This window comes from Macrotis lagotis, chromosome 1 (assembly GCF_037893015.1).
Source record: "Macrotis lagotis isolate mMagLag1 chromosome 1, bilby.v1.9.chrom.fasta, whole genome shotgun sequence".
Classification (NCBI taxonomy): Eukaryota; Metazoa; Chordata; class Mammalia; order Peramelemorphia; family Peramelidae; genus Macrotis; species Macrotis lagotis.
In genome coordinates, this window is record NC_133658.1 from 814,469,254 (window position 1) to 814,489,420 (window position 20,167).

Genomic DNA, 20,167 nt, shown 5'->3' on the forward strand with positions numbered 1-20,167 from the left:
CTCTAGGTTTTCATATGTCAGAGCTCAATGAAAATTTCTAGTATAGCCTTATTTTATGTCTAATGAAAAAGAGGCACAAAAAGTCAAGAAATTTGCCTAAGTTCACACAATGAGGCAGTGGCAGCATGGGAATAAGAAATTAGATATCTTGATGGCTGGTTCTGCGTCTTTCCACTGTGGCATGAAGTATCCTTCACTTGCATTCTTTTTCCTCAATGAGAAAATTTATCTCCATCTGAACCATTGCTTTCCTTTTTTTTCTTTTTAAAGAAGTATCACCTGGATTGCTTGTGGTATTTGTCATACATATCTATGTACAACTTGTCATCTGATCAAGTATTCATCTCTAATTCACAGGATTTTAGGATGGAGAGCTTGAAAGACACTAGATATTATTTAGTCAAATTCCATAATTTTACAGACAAGGAAACTAAGTCCTGGAGAAAGACAAGAGACTTCCCCAAAGTTTCTTTTATTAAGTCAAAATCTTTCTGTAGTTCTAGCCACTATTTCTAATTTTTCTCTTGGAGGCCAAATAGAATAAACTCAAATCCTCTACTAATAATTTACTCTTCTGATATTGGAAGGTGATTGTCGTGTCCCTTATATCTTCTCTTATTCTGTCACCAAATCCAAATCCTCTCAACATTTATTTCATAATATTCCATTCTAACCATTACTAGCTAATCCTGTGCCTCTAAGCAAATAATGGAGCTTTCCAAGTCTCAATTTCCTCATTTATAAAGTTGAGGCTGCTAGTACTGTAAGGGTCTACTTAAAAGGGATTTTTGTAGGGGAAAACATTCTGCAAACCCTCAAAATTTAAAAATATATGATCTAAGATAGATTCACTAAGATTCATCACTTCCTTGCAATCCTTCCTAATCAAAAACCCTATGATCTCATGTCTAATTTAATGAAGCATCAGTTAGATATAGTTTCAACATCCCATCTATAAAATTTATTTAAAGTGAAAATACTGATGATGATGATGATGATGATGAATATCCTTCATTCTCAAAGAAGATCATAATATTAGGGAGGTGATACAATGACAAGCACATGAATTGGATTTGTGTGAGGGTATATTGTACTAAGTCTTTAGCACAATACATCAATCTTTCTTTGTACAGAGTCATATGGTTCCAGTGGCCAGATATGAATCAGGAAGACTAGAGATGGTTTATATGTGAGGCAACTTGCCTAAGTTGTCACTGCTAGTTGGTGGCAAATCTATAAGGTCAAATTAAAACTCAGGTCTGTTGCTCTATCCACTGCATCACTTGCTACACTTAAAGTGAAGAATACCAGTGATAAGAGCCAATTGTTTACAGTATTCCAGTAGAATAAAAGAAACCATAAAAGAATAAAAACAAAAAATTCAAATTATTTTTTAAAATTAGACAATTTGTGAAAGATCATGATTTGCAGAATTTTGCCATTACACTGACCCAGAGAAACAGTTTTACATCTCTGTATTCACAGTGTTTAAGCACAGTTCCTGCCAAATGTTTAATTTACTGACTGACTCTATGGGGTGACATCAGTACAATACTTTCAAAGACATAAAAGCATAATGAATAGAGTGCTGAATGTAAAATAATGTTGACCTGTGTTCAAATCCCACTACCTCAGATACATTTTAGCTATATGACCATAAGCAAGTCACTTAACTTTTCTAGCTCCTAATTCCTTATTTGTAAATTTATGATACTAGACTAAATGACCTCTAAGTCTGCTTCCAGCACTAAATATATTCCTTTGATCCTTGGAATTCAGCTACATGATAAAGGGCAACTTTATGTCCTACTCAAAAACAATCCAACATAAAGTCAATCGAAAACATTAATTGAGTTAGGAATCAATTTTCTGAAGAATCTCAATTCACCAAACATTTAAGTGCTTATTGCTTATACAGAAAACTATGATATGTACCCAGGATCAACACATGCTCTGTTCCTGTTTTCATGGAGCTTGAAGCATAATAGATGGATGACAAGTATCAAAGATTACATATGATATCAAAGAAGATCAAGAAGTCTTAAGGGCACTTAGTTTGACCCCTTCATTTTACAGATGAGGAAACTGAGACCCTGTGTTCATACCAGTATTAAACAAAAGATTCAGGATTCCAATTAAGATTTTTTACCTTGAAATTCAATATACCTTAAGCTGTACCATACTGAACTATATATATTTATGGGAGAAGCATTAGATTACTGTAAAACCAACTTCTGTGGTCAAGTCACAGGAGCCAAGGTGATTATTTTCAGGTGTTTTCATGGAAGATGTAACATTTGAATTGGGTCTTAAAGACTGGATAGGAATTTGTAAAGCAAAGTCTATGAGGGATGACAATCAGCTTTGGGAAAACTTAGCAAAAGCATAGAGGAGAATAGATTCAGATGATATAAAATGATTTATCTCCTGTCACATTCAAAATAGGGCAGATCAAATAACAAGAGTATGAAAGTTGGGAGTAGAGAGAATCCTATTCTGATGAGGACACTAAGAGCTAATGTATATCTTTCAGGCAATAATTTTGAACTAAAAATATTTGACACATGAGAAAAGAAAAACACAAAAGCACTCACATAGGAAATGGAGAGATCCCCCTTGATAAAAGGGGGGGGAAAGACCATAGCAACTTCTTAATACTGTTGTTGAATCATTTTTCAGTTCTAAACTCTTCATGAATCCATTTCAGGTTTTCTTGGAAAAATAATGGAATGGTTTGTCATTTAATTCTCTAGCTCATTTTACAGATGAAGAAATTGAGGCAAATAAGTAAGCAATTTATGAGAGTCAAACAGCAGTTTGAATGAAGTTGTATTTGAACACAGGAAGATGATTCTTTTTTAGCTCTATTGAACTACCTATTTATTACAAAGAGTACATATACTTTTGTAAAGAGTGGTCATTAATAAAATAAAAATGAAAAATCCTTGCATCCATTGCTACAAGAAGGCAAAATACATATCAGAGGCAGAAGGTACACGTGTCCTATATCCTATTTATCAGTTTAATGTGTGCACACACATACACACACACACACACACACACACACACACAAGCACACACAGTTTCAGTTAAGTTTGGTGACTTCCTTTTCAAGAAGAAAATCTACAAACATTCTAATGAACATTTAGGCCATCCATTTATTGTTTTCTTGAGTATTCATGAATCCAGTTAATGAGAAAGAGAAAAAAAGGAAAAGGAGGAGGAGGAGGGAGGAAGGAGGAGGAGAAGGAGGAGGAGAAGAGGAGGGAGGAAGGAAGGATGGGTGGGAGGAAGGAAGTATGGATGGAAGAAAAAGAGAAAGAAAGAAAGAAAGAAAGAAAGAAAGAAAGAAAGAAAGAAAGAAAGAAAGAAAGAAAGAGAAAAGAAAGAGAGAGAAATAAAGAGAAAGAATGAAAGAAAGAAACAAAAGAAAAAAAGTATCCCTGACAACATGGATGATTTTTCTTATCAAAAAATATTCTTAATTCAGCAAAGTCATCAAACTTATTGGTTTAGAGCAAGGAGCAAGACATTGTTTTAGACATAGAAATTCAAAGATTAAAAAAAAGATACAATCTCTGACCCCAAGTACTTTACAATACAGTGTAAAGGCTCTTGACTTATGGTTCATGAACTTGCTCCTTAAAATATCTATTGATTACTGCATTTCGTTTTTTTGGCTTCCTTTGCAATCCTACATATTTTATTTTATCAATTTTAAAAATGATATTCCGAGAAGTCCTTTGGCTTCTACAGACTGACAAAGGGCTCTCTGATATAAAAAATTGGTTAAGATCTAATGAGGGTACGAGGATAAATATGACACAATCACAATTAAATGTTGCCTAAGGCAGGAGTCAAGAGAGACAGGGTAGACTAAGATATTTATCATAAACTAAAAACAGTAAACAAAACAAAAATAGTTTCTTGTTGAGAAGTTTTCAGCTTCTAGGCAGCTTAATTTCCTGAAATAAAATTATAAAGCTCTTACTCCAAGGAATAATCATAAATATTTCTTATACTTTCTCCATACCCTGAGGATCATTATAGGATTACACCATCCAAGATCTGGAGTTGAAAGGGTCCTTAGAGATCATTTGGTCTTACTATAGGAAGGAGAAAGTGGATGGTCAGAGAAGGTAAATGCTTTGCCCAGGTCCCATAGGTAGTAAGAGCAGAACGAGAATTAGAATCCAGATCTTCTGACTTCAAATGGGGCAGTCTCTGCCTTATTAGTGTGGATAGATTTTTTTTTTATTGTTATACCATGGACCAATTTAAACACAATAACCTGATCTGATTCTATACAGCAAATATCCCATAAGACCTGATCTTTCCATGGCTATTTAATGTCATTGTCATATAACCTAGCCAAACCAATAGGAGTGATTATTACCCATGTAGTTTCTTACAGGACTCAGGATCATGGAGGACTAGAAAACAGTCCAAAGTGTGGTGAGGGTAAAGACTGAATAGGACAGTAACAAACCTGCAAAACTGTGTTTAGTTTAAAAGTGACAATCATTTAACAAGTGAAATGCAGAAACATAGTGTCCCACTCACTCAGATATAAAGTCCCAAATTGAAAAATTCGTCACTCATAATAAAACATGTTCAAAATTTTCACAGGCCTATTAGAGGGTAGAATACCAACCCTGCCAAAAACATGATATGGATTGTACATTTCTACTCTTATTGACACTATTACAGTAAAATATCTTTCCATAAACATGTAAAGCTACTCTATTATGAAAAATGAAACTTAATTATTTGAAAGCAACCTTTCCCAAACTATTTACTGACAAGAATCAATAAAGAAAAAATATGGTCCATTAGGAATAGAAACAGAAAAAACACCTCAATCCTTACCTTTACCTTCTTGTCATCAGTCTGATTTTCCAAACACTGGTTCTCTTTGTTTTGTTCATCACATAAAGCATGTCCCTCTGATCCACTGAAAACTGTTAGCTAAAGAAAGAAAAAAGAAAAGAAAATTGTATTTCTAACCTATTTTAGAAAATTCAAATTAAATGTAAACTTTTCAAAAGTAGTGTTTATACTGAGATGTCTAAGGCATCAATATACATTTTTTTGTGGAACTTTAGTTGGTACTGCTAATGCCTTATAAATATATTCATAGCTAATGTATAATTTAAAGTAGAAGCTTTTTTATTTAATGCTATTTTGTTAGAGAAGAAAAAAGTAAGTGGATTGTTAACTGAAAGCAGTAATCATCATTTAATATCAGTGGTGAATCAGTGTCTGGCTCAAGGTAAATTGAATATCCAGTGAATTGTAGAACCAAGAAGGAAGAAAGATTTTTCTATTTCCAAGGTTTCCTTGTTCTCTATCAGTAGACCTTGTTGAGTACACAATAGTTTTTCTAACTCAACTAATCTTATCTTATTCTTAGTCAGACTGTTCTCTGTAAACCACCACCTTTCTCTATCTCAGTGACATCAAACTTAAATGAAATCTAGATTATTCAACCATTCTTAAGGAATCTTGTGGACTCTATCTTTACTTGATGATGTTTTTGAGATATTGTTACTTTGGTCTCTTCATGACCCTATTTGGGATTTTCTCCATTAGAGAAACCAGAGTGATTTTCCATTTCCTTCTTCAGCTCATTTTACAGATGAGGAGACTTAGGCAAACAGAGTTCAGTGACCTGCCTAGAGTCAAATAACTAATAAGTTTCTATGGCCAGATTTGAACTAAGGTCTTCCTAACTTCCAGACTGGCATAATACCTACTGTGCCATCTAGCTCTTATTTGATTATAATATTCCTATTCATTTAGAAGACTAAATATTCTTTGTTCTATTGTATTTTATTTATTTTTAAAAATATTTTTGAATTACATTTGTACTTGGGAGTATTGCACATGAATCCATTTTTGTCAACTGCTCCACAGAGTCCCATTACAAGACCATTAGCAAGTGAGACATTAGTGAATCATCCACCATCTTGATGGTGATGAGCTATAAAATGTAATCAGAAACAAGTGAGATAAGGCTTTCCTACCTTGCATGTTTTTGACCATATGTATTTATTTATTTATTTAAAAAGTGGTTTTTATTAAGTAACTACTCTGCACCAAGTCCTGTAAATAGGTTTCTCAGATCACTATTTCTGCTTCTTCTCTGGTTCAGTAACAGTTACTGGAGCTTTAGGGCCATAAGATCAGGTTCCTACAGGTTTGTGCTTACTCTCCCCCAAACAATGTGGTGTACATTGTAAGAGAACACAACCCAAATTTAAGAGTGGATTGTTAGGATTAATTTTGCTTTTACCTTTTTCAGGAAATGTTTCATGGTTGAGGTAATGGTTTCCAAAATATTTTAGCACCCCTTTTTTGTGTTAACAAAGAACTGGAAGCAAATAGATGTCCACTGACTTGCAAAATGACTAAATAGTACATAAATAGTACAAGAATGCAATTAAATATCTATGTGAAGTCATTTTTTTAAAATAACCAATGTGATAAATACAGAGAAGCTCAGTAGGACTTAAAGGAAATAAGGCAAAATGAAGTAAACAGGAACAGGAAAATAATATACACAATGACTACAACATTGAAAGAACAAAAGCCACAAAACAGGTAAAATAGAATGTGGTAAAATTTCAAAGAATAAACTTGACCCCAAAGAAGATACATACCCACCAACTCATTTGTAAAAGTAGGGGACAATAATGTAAGTTTTTTTTTAATTTATTGCTCAGTTTTGCTGAATTTTTTTCTTCTTTCTCTTTTTATTTCATAAAAAATTTCTAAAAGATAGCTATTCAGCAGGAAAAACGAGACATTTAGGAAAACAATTGTATGATGCAAAAACAAATGATACATTTTGTACAAATATATATATTATATATATAAATGTGTAAAGCAATCAATCATATTTTATGATAGATGTATATTATAATATAAAATATTTATATCTATTTCTCTATCTATCTATCTATCTATCTATCTATCTATCTATCTATCTATCTATCTATCTATCTGTGGTTTTGATAGGCAATGGGATTAAGTGACTTGCCCAAGGTCACAGCTAGTAACAAGTATCTGAGGACAGATTTGAATTCAGGTCCTCCTGACTCCAGGGCCCATGCTCTATCCCATTGCACCACCTAGCTGTCCTTATAAAAATATTTTAATATGACTTACAAGTATTATATTGTCTGATTTGTTTAAATGGAAAAAAAGGCAATGGGGAAGAACACCAGTCATAGTGTGAGACCAGTGGCGTGTTGGTACTTGTCTAATAAAGGAAAACATGTACATTATAAATGTTTATGTTTAATTAACATTGCTAACAATTTTCTAACCCTTTCTTAAGTCTAGATAATTAACAATACAATCAATCAAGCTCCAATTTACATCATTCAGCAATTTCTAAAGTGAAAATATTCACAATGAAAATTTAATAATCAGTCTAAACAAGCTGGTATAAGTGATTCCAGCACATACTTGAATAAAATCCTAGAGTGAGTTGTAATATCTGGTCTTTCCTTTCAGAAACCATTCTAAAAAACTAAAAAGGATGTGGATGGGGTGAGAGATGTGAGGGGTGGGAAGGGAGGGAGATTTGTTAGTGACATGGATATGCTATGAAGACTATCATATGTTAATGAATTTCATGATGATGATGAAGGTGTTTGCCATTCATTCTTGAGGAAGATCATGATATCGTGGAGATGATATCATGACATGCACATGAATGAGGGGGTGCTATGCAAAGTCACCAGCCTCACTTTCTCCTTCAGATCCATCTGGGTCCAGTGGCCAGATATGAATCAGGATGACTGGAGATGGCTCTGCATGTGAAACAATCAGGTTTAATGACTTCCCCAAGGTCACACAGCTAATAAATTAACGTATGCTAATACTATCATTCCAGAAGAATTTTTTCTCCCCATGGAAGTGAAATCTTTTTATAGCCTGAGTAACATATTATAAAAATCTAGGGTCAAATGAATGCCATAAAGTAAGTGAGGAAAATCCTGAAGACCATTGAGAAAGGGTTCTAGGAGAGGTATGTCCTTTCCCTTTCTTGCAGAGTATACACTGTGAGTGTCACCACAATAGTCACTTCCTAGTCACCCTGCAAAATAACCAACTAGACTTGATATGTGGATCCATAACACAATCACCTTTTTATTATTTGGGGGGGGGGGGGATTCACAAAGCTATGTAAATATCAAGCGTCTCGGGTCAAGTTTGAACTCAGGTCCTCCTGACTCCAGGGTTGGGACTCTATACCAACAAACTGACCCCAACAATCAACTTTTTTTAAAAGGCAGTTTCTCCAAATATTAGGAGTGCTTCTAAACATAGCACTGAAAATTGGATTGTTTTTTTTTAATTGCACAAAAAGGAGATTTTTGTTAATGATGATGATAAAGGTAGTATTTATATACTGCTTTTACAAAAAGTGATCTACAAATATTATCCTATTTAATTCTCAAAATAACCCTGGGAGATAGGTGCTACTATCATTACCATTTTACAGATGAAGAAACTGGGTCAGTCAGAAATTTAATAACTTACCCAGGGTCATGCAGTCAATAAGTTTCTAAGTCTGCATTTTAACTCGGAATTTCCAGATTCCAGATCACCACAATTAATCACTACTTCTTCATGCCTTATCCTCTTAGGAAATTAGTATCCACTTTTATAATTTCTCCATAGAGAATCTACCCACAGTATTCTCTGGAATCTTACTTTTATTTTACTATCTAAGGGGTGTTAGTGAACCCCTTGGGAAGTCCATTTGGCATTGCTCACTCTTAACTCATGACCAGTTCATAATATAATAATTTAACACGTCTTTAATGATGCTTTTCACATGCAAGTCTTCCTTAGTGACATGCCTAAACCCATATTCCCTACACATTAGGCATATTTTAGTTCTATCTTTTGCCACTTTGCTTATCTTTTAACCATATGATAGTCTCATACTAATGCATTGGCAGTTAAGTGGAGGGTGGAGTGAAATGTGGGGAGGTCTGTCATTCATGAAACGTAAAACCAGAAAAAAAATGTGAATGTGTCAATCTTCTATCAAATATGTATGGGGGAAAAGGAAGATAGATAAATCTTACACTCAAAATGTGAAGAAACTTGACCAAACTCAGACAGGTAATGGGTAATAGAACTGAAATTTAGACTCCTCACTTCTAGCTCCAAATCCCATATCTTTTTCACCACCTCACCTTATTCCTTTGGATCTCAGTTTCTTCATCTTTAAAACAGTGGTAAAAATATTTGCTGCACCAGAGCTGTATCAAAGGAGATAATTAGGGATGGCTAGGTGGTGCAGTGGATAGAGTACTGCCCTGGAGTCAGGAGTACCTGAGTTCAAATCTGGCCTCAGATACTTAATAATTACCTAGCTGTGTGGCCTTGGGCAAGCCACTTAACCCCATTGCCTTCCCAAAAAAAAAAAACTAAAAAAAAAAGGAGATAATTAATGGTATATGAGAATGGTTGATAAAGTGTTATTACATATGAACTATGATGTTATTTGAGTCTAGTTCATGCTGTTTCAGGTTGCATGCAACACTTTTGCAGGGTCATCAGGAAGAAAGGGAAAATCAAGAACTGAAAAAAAGGAAGAGAATGGAACAGGGAGGAGGGCATTTTCTAAGCCCACTGGCTCCAGCAGCTTTGCCTGGCATCAAAGTACAATGAGACACTGTTGGGAACTGGAAGGTTTGTCACTTGAACTCCTACTGATTCATGGCTTGTAACTTCATACACAATCATTTGTAAAATACTTAGCACAGGGTCTGGCACATAGAAAAAGTGAAGAGAATATTTGCTTTAGAGTTAGAAGACTTGGGCACTCATCCTGCTATATAGCAGCCTAAGTATCTAAGGACCATGTCTAAATCTATGATCCTTTAAACTCCTACTCAACAGCTGTGTTCACAGAGGACCATTTGCCAAGGTACAGAAGGGCAATTGGTGGTGACCTGCTATGGCCTATTTAACTCATTGGAAAGCTAATTGTGATATCAGGACCAGTTCAATAGCCTTTGGCTATGCAGTTAGGTAGTACAATAGATAAAACACTGTGTCTTGAGTCAGGAAAATCTGAGTTTAAATTCAATTTAGATACTTATAAAGATTGTGACCCTGGACAAGTCACTTAACTCTGCCTCATTTTCTTCATTTCTAAAGTGAACTGGAAGGGCAGCTAGGTGGCACAGTGGACAGAGCACTGGCCCCGGGGGTCAGAAGGACCTGAGTTCAAATCTGACCTCAGATACATAATAATTACTTTGCTATGTGATCTTGGGCAAATCACTTAACTCCATTGCCTTGAAAAAACTAAAATAAACAAATAAACAAACAAATAAATAAATAAAAATAAAATGAACTGGAGAAGGAAATGGCAAATCATGTGAATATTTCTGTCAAAAAACTTTGAATGGGATCACAAAGTTGGAAGTGACTCCACTGAACAAGAGACCTCATTCTTCTTCTAAATAGTCCAGTTTCCTATGACCATTCCTGTGTCTGTTTCTGCATATAATCTTAGATGATGTTTGCAAAGACAATGGAAAGAGAAAAAAAAAGGCACATGTATTTCCTTGTGGGTCTCCTGGGTCTTAAAGGGGAAAAGGGGAGAAATGCTTGTAGATCCATGCTCTGGCAAGTTTTCTCCCAAGATCCCTACCATGATAGTGAACTCCACAACTATTTTGGGAAAAAAAGTGCTTTTTTAAACCCTTAAACAATATAATCATGTGTGTTATCAGGTGAAAAATCAGAGGACTTTGTTCAAATTCTATTTCCAGTACTTAGGAGACTAATTATAAAAATTCATCTCCAAGCTATACTTGAAATTCACTTATTTGAACTATCCTCCACTTCTGCAGTCTCTCCCTCTAATTGGACAGCTCTTTCCAGAACCTCATTCAGGAAGGGTGTTTAGATCAGCCACATAGCACAAGCTAGAGATAACTAGTAGATAGCTTCAATATTGTACAAATATCACAGGGAATAAAATAGTGAATTTGGAGTCAAGAAGATCTGAGTACAATTTTGATCTCAGATACTTATCCTAGGCAAGCCACTAAATCTCAATATTCTAATGTGTCAAATGGGAATAATATCTCTCTCAAAGTTGTGAATATCAAAAGAGAATATATATATATGCATATACATATATGTGTGTGTGTACTATGCTTTGCAAACCTCAAGATACTACTTAAATGTTAGTTTTTTATTAATAACAACAATATACATAGAATTTCTTTTGTGAAAACCTCAGAAGAATGAGGTCACTTGTATGGTGGGTCATTTCCAACTCTCTGTAATCCCATTCAGGTTTTTTTTTTTTTGACAAAGATATTCACATGGTTTACCATTTCCTTCTACAGTTCATTTTTAGAGATGAAGAAAGTTAAGTGACTTGTCTAGGGTTACTCAGTTCATAAGTGACAAAACTGGATTTAAACTCAGGTCTTCTTGACTCAAAAAACCAATTGTGCTTTTGATTAAATTCTCTGAAAGTTTGTGGATCAGTGTGAATAAGAATAGAATCACAAAAGAGAAAATATGAAAGCTTTTTAATTTGCATCTTGGAAAAAGGACACATATCATTTAGACCATGGATCCATTGATGTGTCAAAGAATCACTATTAAAATTCTTTTGCAGTATCATCTCATTTGATTCTTGAAGCACTGTTGAAATGGTAGGCAAGGCCATTAATATCATTCCCACTTTACAGATGCAATAGCTAAAGCTCAGAGAAAGAAGTAATGCTTTTCTTAAATCTATAGAGCTCACAAGTGGTAAAGGCAGAGCACAATCATGAATTTAGAGTTGGAAAGAGTCTTGTCCTTGTTCATATACATTATCCCCACCCCCTTATTTTATAAATGAGAAAATGGAGACACAAAATTTAAGTGACCAATCTATGACAATAAAAGTAGACAACAATGGATCTGAGATTTGAACTCAAGTCCATGACCACTTCTAGTGCTTTTTCTACAACAATATTTTCTCTAGAAGTGTCAAGGGACAAAATTAATAAGAATAAAGCAATTTATAGCATTTCTAAATCTAAAGTTACAAATGTCTCCCACAAAGTAACCTGGAAATAGCAATCATCTTAAATAAAATGAACTCTATTTCCAATATAGAGGACAAGGATGAGGGCAGGTACATGATTCATCTTTCTATAAAAGTTTTATGACAAAACTTTCCTGTCTACTTATCTAACTCCTACCTTTTCAGTCTCCTTTGCTGGCTTATCAACCACATTGTATATAATAATGGTAGGTGTTCCACAAAGTTTTATCCAAGGTCACTCCTTCTCTGTGTCTCTAATTCTCTGTTTCTGTCTCTGTCACTGAGTCAGTCTCTCTCTCTCTCTCTCTCTCTCTCTCTCTTTCTCTCTCTCTCTCTCTCTTTCTCTCTCTCTCTCTCTCTCTCTCTCTCTCTCTCTCTCTCTCTCTCTCTCTCTTTGTCTCTGTCTCTCCCCCCCCCACCTTTGGAGATGGTTCATAGATTTAAATACACATATACATTTGCCTAGATATACATATGTATATCATAGATATAGATATTTATCAATAAATATAACCCTCTGGATGGCATGAATACAGATAGCTGAAAGAGTAGATATTGTTATAGAAATATATTCAGAGATAGAGAGGAGAGGGAGAGAGAAAGATACAGAGAAAGAGAAACAGACTGACTGAGACAGAGACAGAAACAATACAGATATCTACTCCAATTATTTATTGGATATTTCAAATGCCATGCTCCAGAAACGTCTCAAACCTAACATCTCCAAGTATTATTTCATTAACTTGGCCCCAAACATCCTCCCTCCCAAACTTCTCTATTTTTATCAGACTTCCAATTTGTAACCTCAACATCATCCTGAACTCCTCATCCTCCCTCACCATGCAAAGAATCTGTTGCCAATTTCTGTCTTCATACTATTTCATGAATCTGATCTCTTCTATCCTCTCACACAGCTATTATCATCACCTTAGTTCAGGACCTCATCTCAACTCTCACCTACATTATTACCTTCTAAGAGGTCTCCCTGTCTCAAATCTCTCCCCACTCCAGGACAGTCTACACACTGCTGGTAAAATAATTCTCCTTAAGCACAAATCTAACCATATGACTCTCCTACTCAACCTATTCAAGTGGCTTCCTATTGTCTCTAGGATAAATACAAAGTTCCATGCTTAGTTTTTAAACCCTACATAACCTTCCCCCTACCTTCCTGACAATATCAGGAATATTCATTCTGTCTCACTCTGCAATCCACTTGACATGCCATCCCGCACCTCTCATCCTCTCTTTATCTCTCTGTCTCTGACTATGTCTGTCTCTCACCTCTATGGAGATGATTCACATACTTAAACCCACATACTTTCACACATAGATATGGCTAAACATTCATTTAGTAAATTAGTATCAATAAATGACCATCCTACATGCCTGAAAATATACCCCCTTCTCCTTACTTCTTGGTAAATAGAAGATGTACAATACCTTAAGGGATGGAGCATATTACTTGATATTATTAACAGAATATATTATTAAGGAGAGTGCCCTTATATAACATATCTCTCTTCCTTTGGGACATAAGCAACTTTCATCTTCTTAATACCTTTCCTAATTCCCAGCAATAATAACTGCCCTTATTTTCCAAACTCCCCTAAATTTACCTGCTTTAAATAGAATTTATTTATTCATTTTATAACATTACTTCATGAATCTTATAAGGACTTATTGACTATCCTATTATACTGTAAGCTTCTTATAGCAGGAATTGTTTCACTCATCATCTTTATATCTCTAAATCAGACTGTTGAATAAAATAGGTCCTTCAGAAGCACTTGTTGATTGATTAACTGTGAAAATCATTTCAATACTCATTTATAGAAAGCCTATTCTATATAAGGCACCATATAAAGTTAGGCCCTGGAAATACAAAAACATAAACATGCCCAGTGCACTTACTAAGCAGTGGGAGGGGAGGGGAGCAGAAGAAGACAGATTAAGGAAATATGCATAAAATTACATCCAAAGTATATAGAATAATTTCAAGAGAATAGTAAGGATCATTTATTTCTTCCACTTACACAAACGATACTATTTATTTTTTATCTGATCAATTAAAAACTCTAAGAAAAATCCAAATTGATAATGATAATCACATTTCAACAGCACGTTAAACTTTATACAATGTACTTTATTTCCAACAAACTGATGAGATAGGGATAGAAAATATTATTACCCCTGTTATGTAGAGGAGAAAACTGAAGGGCAAAGACATTAAAGGACTAGGCCATGGTCTATATCCAGTTAGTAGTCTTTATATATTTGAATTGGAATGTGAACCTAGTTATTTTCACTTGGGAGCTGGGTGGAACAGTGGATAGTGTTCCTGGCATGGAGTCAGGAAGACTTCTCCTGAGTTCAAATCTGTCTTCAGATGTACGACTTAGGCAAGTCACTTAACCCTGTCTGCCAAAAATTTCTCACCTATAAAATGAGGTGGAGAAGGAAATAGCAAACTGCCAAGAAAAAACTAAATGGAGTCATGAAGAGCTGGACACAAATGAAAAACTGCACAACAATGACAAAAATATCATTATGAATATATAGTTAATTCCCTCTACATCACTAATATTGTCATTATTTTCTCCCTTCTCTTCTTGCCCCACAACAATTCACATTTCTATAATGGTTCAGTTTACAAAATGATCTTTCTTTGCACTGAAAGTATCACTATTCTCTTTTTATATATTAAAATGAGGCTCAAGGAGGTAAAATCTTTCCGTCAAAAACATCGATTGGGCACCTATTATATGCCAGACAACTTAGTCACTAAAGATAAAAACATAAAAATTGAAATAATTCCTGCTCTTAAAGAGTCTTTAAATAAAAAAATATACTAAATAAATATGAAGTGAATTCACTTGGTGGGTACTAAACCTATAATAATCAGAAAAAAATAATACGAAAATATCATTTAAAGTGAGCTTGATTGGAACCATTAGTTCCAAAAGATAAAAGTAAGAAGAGAGTACGTTCCAGACAGGGAGGATGACAAGAGGGTCAGCTTGGTTAAGACATAAAGTACATACATTGAAGTAACATATAATTTTTAGCCTTAAAAAGACAGTCTGAAGTCAGATTGTGATGTGGTTTTTGAATTAGACATCAATCAGGGAAGCAACATGGTCAGACCCAGGATTACATTGGAGCCAGCTCAGGAAAGCTGATTGTTAAATTTTCAGTCTAAATATCTATAACTCAGGAGAGATGACTTTTAAATTTTTAATGTGAGCATCCACATCTCATAAAACAACAAATACTCCCACATAAGGACTTGATTTATTATTTGACTTAAGAAATTGTATTAAGAAATGATATTATTAGACTTAAGAAAGTGATGGAGAATATAATAATAATGCATATTAAATTTAAAATATGTTATCCATACCTTTCTTTGGGAGCAAGTTGTTAAATATTTTTCTGCCCCTGATCAGGTGTATGTTTTAACAATACTATTTTGGCAACTATGTGGAGGTTGAAATAAGGAAGAGAGAGACATGACACAGGAAGTTCTTACAATAGACTAGAGGAGAATTGACAAGAGTATTAACTAGAAATATTGTGCCATGAGTGGAGTAAACCGACTAGATGGGAAAGATTTTGTGGAATAATAATCAACAAGAAATTATTAGAAATAGATGCTGGAGGTGAGGTGAGGTGAGGCAAAAAAAGACTTTAGTTGAGTGACTGGAAGAATGATGTTAACCTCAACAGAAATAGGGAAGAAGAGGGGAGAATTTAGAGGAAAAGCAAAATGCAAAAGATCACAGATCACATCTATAGATTAGAAGATACCTCAGAGATCATCTACCCTAACCTCTTCATTTTACAGATAAGGAAATTGAGTATAGTAAATATTAAATGACTTGTTTAAAGTCACACAGAAGACAAGTAGACTTTAAGAGGTGGGATGGATAGAGAGATAAAACTGGCAATCAAGAGGAAAGATAGATTCATAAAGTTTCTGCATAGAAATAATAGCTGAATACATGAGATATAAAGATGTCACTGAGGAAAGGAAAGGGGGAATGTGTGATACTTTTGCAAAGAAGTCTTAAAAATCACAATTGTTTAGGTAGAAAGAAAATTATTCATGAGCAAGAAATAAAGGTTAGTTAGGAAATGACTTAGCAAAGATCACAAATATAATAACAGTTGCTAACTATTTGCCCCCACACAAGTTACTTAACCTTACTTTCCTCAGTTCCCTTGACTCTAAATCAAGTCCCCATTCCATTTCATCATTACATGGCCATCACCAAAAGCCACCTTTTCTTCTTTGTCCCCCACACTGAAGAAATGACAGAAGCAATTTTCCTCTTATGGGTTCAATGGTACGTTAAGGCTCATTGAACAATAGGAACTGAAGTGAATCTCGATAAAATGCTTTTTCTTTCTGTAGACATACTCTCTCTAAGGAATTGTAACATTTTCCACCAAACACCAGAGTCATAGAAAATGTGAAATTTGTACAGTTGATTGTTTACATAAATAGCCTTGGTGATGTGGGTCACAGATTAGTCACCAAAATAAATAAAACTGGGACACAAGAGAAAATAAATGATTTAATCTTGATTCAAGTGAAACCAGAAGAAACAGGAAGCATCTTTAGAAGATTTGTTTAAGGCAGCCTGGGATAGTGGAAATAGTACCTGGATCTGATGTCAGGGAACACAGATTCAAATCCTGGCTTCAATACTTACTAGCTATGTGATATTTTACAAACCATCTTGCTACCCTAGGTTTTATTTTCTTCACTTATCAAATAAGGATAATTAAATTCATACCTCCTACTTCATAAGAGTTTAGTATTAAAAAGGTTATAAATCTTAGACCTAAAAAATGTGAACTGTTATTTTTATCAGATATATACAATGACTGAAGAGTATGAAGAAATAATAAGAATCATAGATCTCTAGAAATGTAAAAACTCACTCAGAAGTGAGTCTTTAGTCCTCCAAATTCACAAGAGGTTTATATGCCATTTATCATATCATACTTCAGTTTTAGAATTATTTGTATGGAAATTATTCTTTTCTTATGCTAGGGGTTTCCCTTCCCTTTTAAATTCAATTCAATCCAATCCAACAAGCATTGTTAACTATTCGATTATTTATTCAGACACATGTATATATGTAGATAGGTAAGTAAAGAAGTATTTATATTTATGGTAGGTGAAAGCTCATCTCAGCAGGAAGGCATTAAGACTAAGAAGGAGCAAGAGCTGAGACTTGAAAGAAGACAAGATATGATTTCTTGACTTGAGGTTGAGAACAAAACTTTGAAACTTCAAGTCTAGTTTAGTTCTCTGTAAAATCAATTTAAAATAAATAGCAACCCATTCATTCTGTTTTAGTTTATTTGTACATAGAAGCATGTTGTTTACCCATTAGACTGTTATCTCCTTGAGATCTAGGAGTATCTCTTACATTTCTTTGTTTTCCCATCACTTAAATAAAATATATTGACTGATTAAAAAAAAATGCATAGCAACGCAACCAGCAGGACAAACTGACAAGCCATCAGAACAATCACAATGTTTATGGAGGTTGACATGGCACTGTAGAAAGAGAATTCTATGTTTGAAGTTAGAAAAGAATTGAGTGTGAATCCCATATCTGGCACTTTAAAGTGCAAGCCCCCTATCCTCTCTAGGTTCCAGTTTCATTATTGGCAAAAAAAAGGTTTTATTTTTACCATGGTACCTCACAGGGTTGTTGAGGTTCAAATGAAACAAGGTATCTCATGTGCTGTGAAAATGTGAAAATGTTCTAAGTGTCAGTCATTATGGTTATAATTCACTTAATACCCTAAAATCATAACAGCAGAGATCTAGACCTGAAAGACCTAGTCAAGGAAAGTGACTTGTCAAATGTCTCACAAGTGGTATCAAAGGTAGGATTTGAATTCAAGTTTTTGACTAATCACTCAGTTCTCTTTACACTGCAATATGTTAGAAGACAGAAGGACAGACTGATTTCATTCGTATAGAGGAATTTATTTCTATAGGAGAATTTATTGCTATAAAGGAACAGAGGAATTTATGTTCTTGATTGTGTTTATATGATTATTTGATTGCATTTGGAGCTTTCTTGTAAAGAAACTACAGTGGTTGCATTTCCTTCTCCTGCCTATTTGAACAGATGAGGAAACTAAGGCACAAAGGGTTATGTGACTTGCCCAAGTTCACAGAGTTAGCCAAATTTAAACTCAGGAAGATGAGTCTTCTTGATACTCATTCCAGTGTTCTAAACACTGCACTCATGTGACACATAAGGTAACCAAGTGACAGCATGGGTCTGGAGTCAGGAAAAACTGAGTTCACATCCTGCCTCAGACTCTTACTAGGTATATAAATCAATCATTTAGGTAAAAGGAACAAAGTAAGTCACTTAATCACTGCCTGGCTCAGTCTTCTCTTCTGTAAAAATGAGGTATTATTAATAACATTTACCACCTAGGATTGTGGTGAGGATAAAATGAGATAACATTTTTAATATCCTATGTAAATCTTAAAATCTAAAAGCTCTATGTAAATGATATTATTATTATTATTATTATTATTATATAATGGTTCTGTATTTATTCATTTTTTATTATGGGACAAGAGATGAAAGAGAGAAAAAATACTTGATCATTGGAAAATAATTATTTTTAAAGAGAAATCTCCCTCAACCATTCCAAGTCAGCACTTTCTCTGTAATTTATAGTCTTAGAGGATTATTTCAAGCAGTGTGTGTGTGTGTGTGTGTCTGTTTGGGGGGGTGTTAAAGGATTTTCCTGGGTTAATACAATATTTATGTGTCAGAAGAAAGATTGGAATTTGGGACTTTCTGGTTTCAAGATCAGTTCTCAATCTACTAGTCATTCTATCCCATATAATGAAATTCAAAGAAAAACCAGTAATCAAGGGAAAATATCAGCTGACATTTCTAAAGATCCCAACCTAGTTGTGAGTCCTTTGAGGTCATCCATGTGGCCCAGTTCTTCCTTCTTAAAGGACAGAGGGATCAAAGGTTAAACTTTCCATAGCAAGCCAAAACCAAGGTATAGGAGATTAGAGTAAGAATGACCATGATGGGAGCTGGGATACCATTCTAGATATAAGTTAATTGTTTATTCAAAATATACTGGGAGGAAGGAAAAGGGTAGAACTTGTCATTCTGGCACCATGTTCTTCTAAGCCCTGAATACTGAGTTTTCTACAATACTATAGTACTATTGGGGCAAAATGTTGAGAAGAAATAAAAATAGTAAAGTGAGAGAGAGAACAGTAAGAGAGAGAACATGATTTAATGGAAGAGTTCTCTAGAAGTATATGAAATTAGTAGTGTCTATCTCTCCCATAAGAAGCCACTTCTGGATTCAGTCACTTCATGAATTAAAAAAAAATTAAAACAATAAACTTTAGAGATTAGTAGCAATGAATATAAGTCATATTGGATATCAGGTGCAAAGATAATTCTTCCTGTTTCCTAGAAAACCAAATATCTTGTGAAAAGGTCACAAAGAAAATAGGTTCCCAACAACTTAAGTTGAGCAGAAGGCAAGCCAGGACATAGTAAAATTCCATTATCTCATTACCAGCCTTCAGAACTCTGTCTGAGAGAAACTAAGAGTTACAAATGAGATATCACTAGGTGCCAAAAAAAATAATACTTTTTAATATGATCTTCCCTATTGTGTAAACTTAGAGCTTTAGCCTTGTGTTACAATAGAATCTGTGGTTTCAGATTGAGCCTAGGAATTGAAGTACCTTTCTGCTCAAGAATCATTCAGGAGAATGATTCAAAAGAAACAATAAGTTCCTCCCATCCCCCCAATGAAATTATGAGCAATGCTGTGTAGGGCTAGCCAAGATGGACAGGTCATAGGGGAGAGTTCTGGAAAAAAGATCATCCACTGGAAAGGAAATAGCAAAGTACTCCACTATCACTGCCAAGAAAATCCCATGGACAGTACTAAAATGATAAAAGAGATGACATCAGAAGATTAGTCCCTCAGGTCAGAAGCTGTCCAACACATTACCAGGGAAGAGCAGAGGGCAAGTATAAGTAGCTCCAA

The 20,167-nt window shown here is 34.5% G+C and overlaps 1 protein-coding gene across 1 annotated transcript in view; it reads right to left on the bottom strand.

Moving 5' to 3' along the window:
* Positions 1–20,167, bottom strand: part of LOC141508420 (disks large homolog 2) — a 2,787,507-nt gene that overhangs the window by 2,211,830 nt on the left and 555,510 nt on the right. The window contains exon 4 of the mRNA XM_074217018.1: positions 4,870–4,968. Coding sequence (XP_074073119.1) covers positions 4,870–4,968 — 99 coding nt within the window. The remainder of the gene's footprint in view (positions 1–4,869; positions 4,969–20,167) is intronic.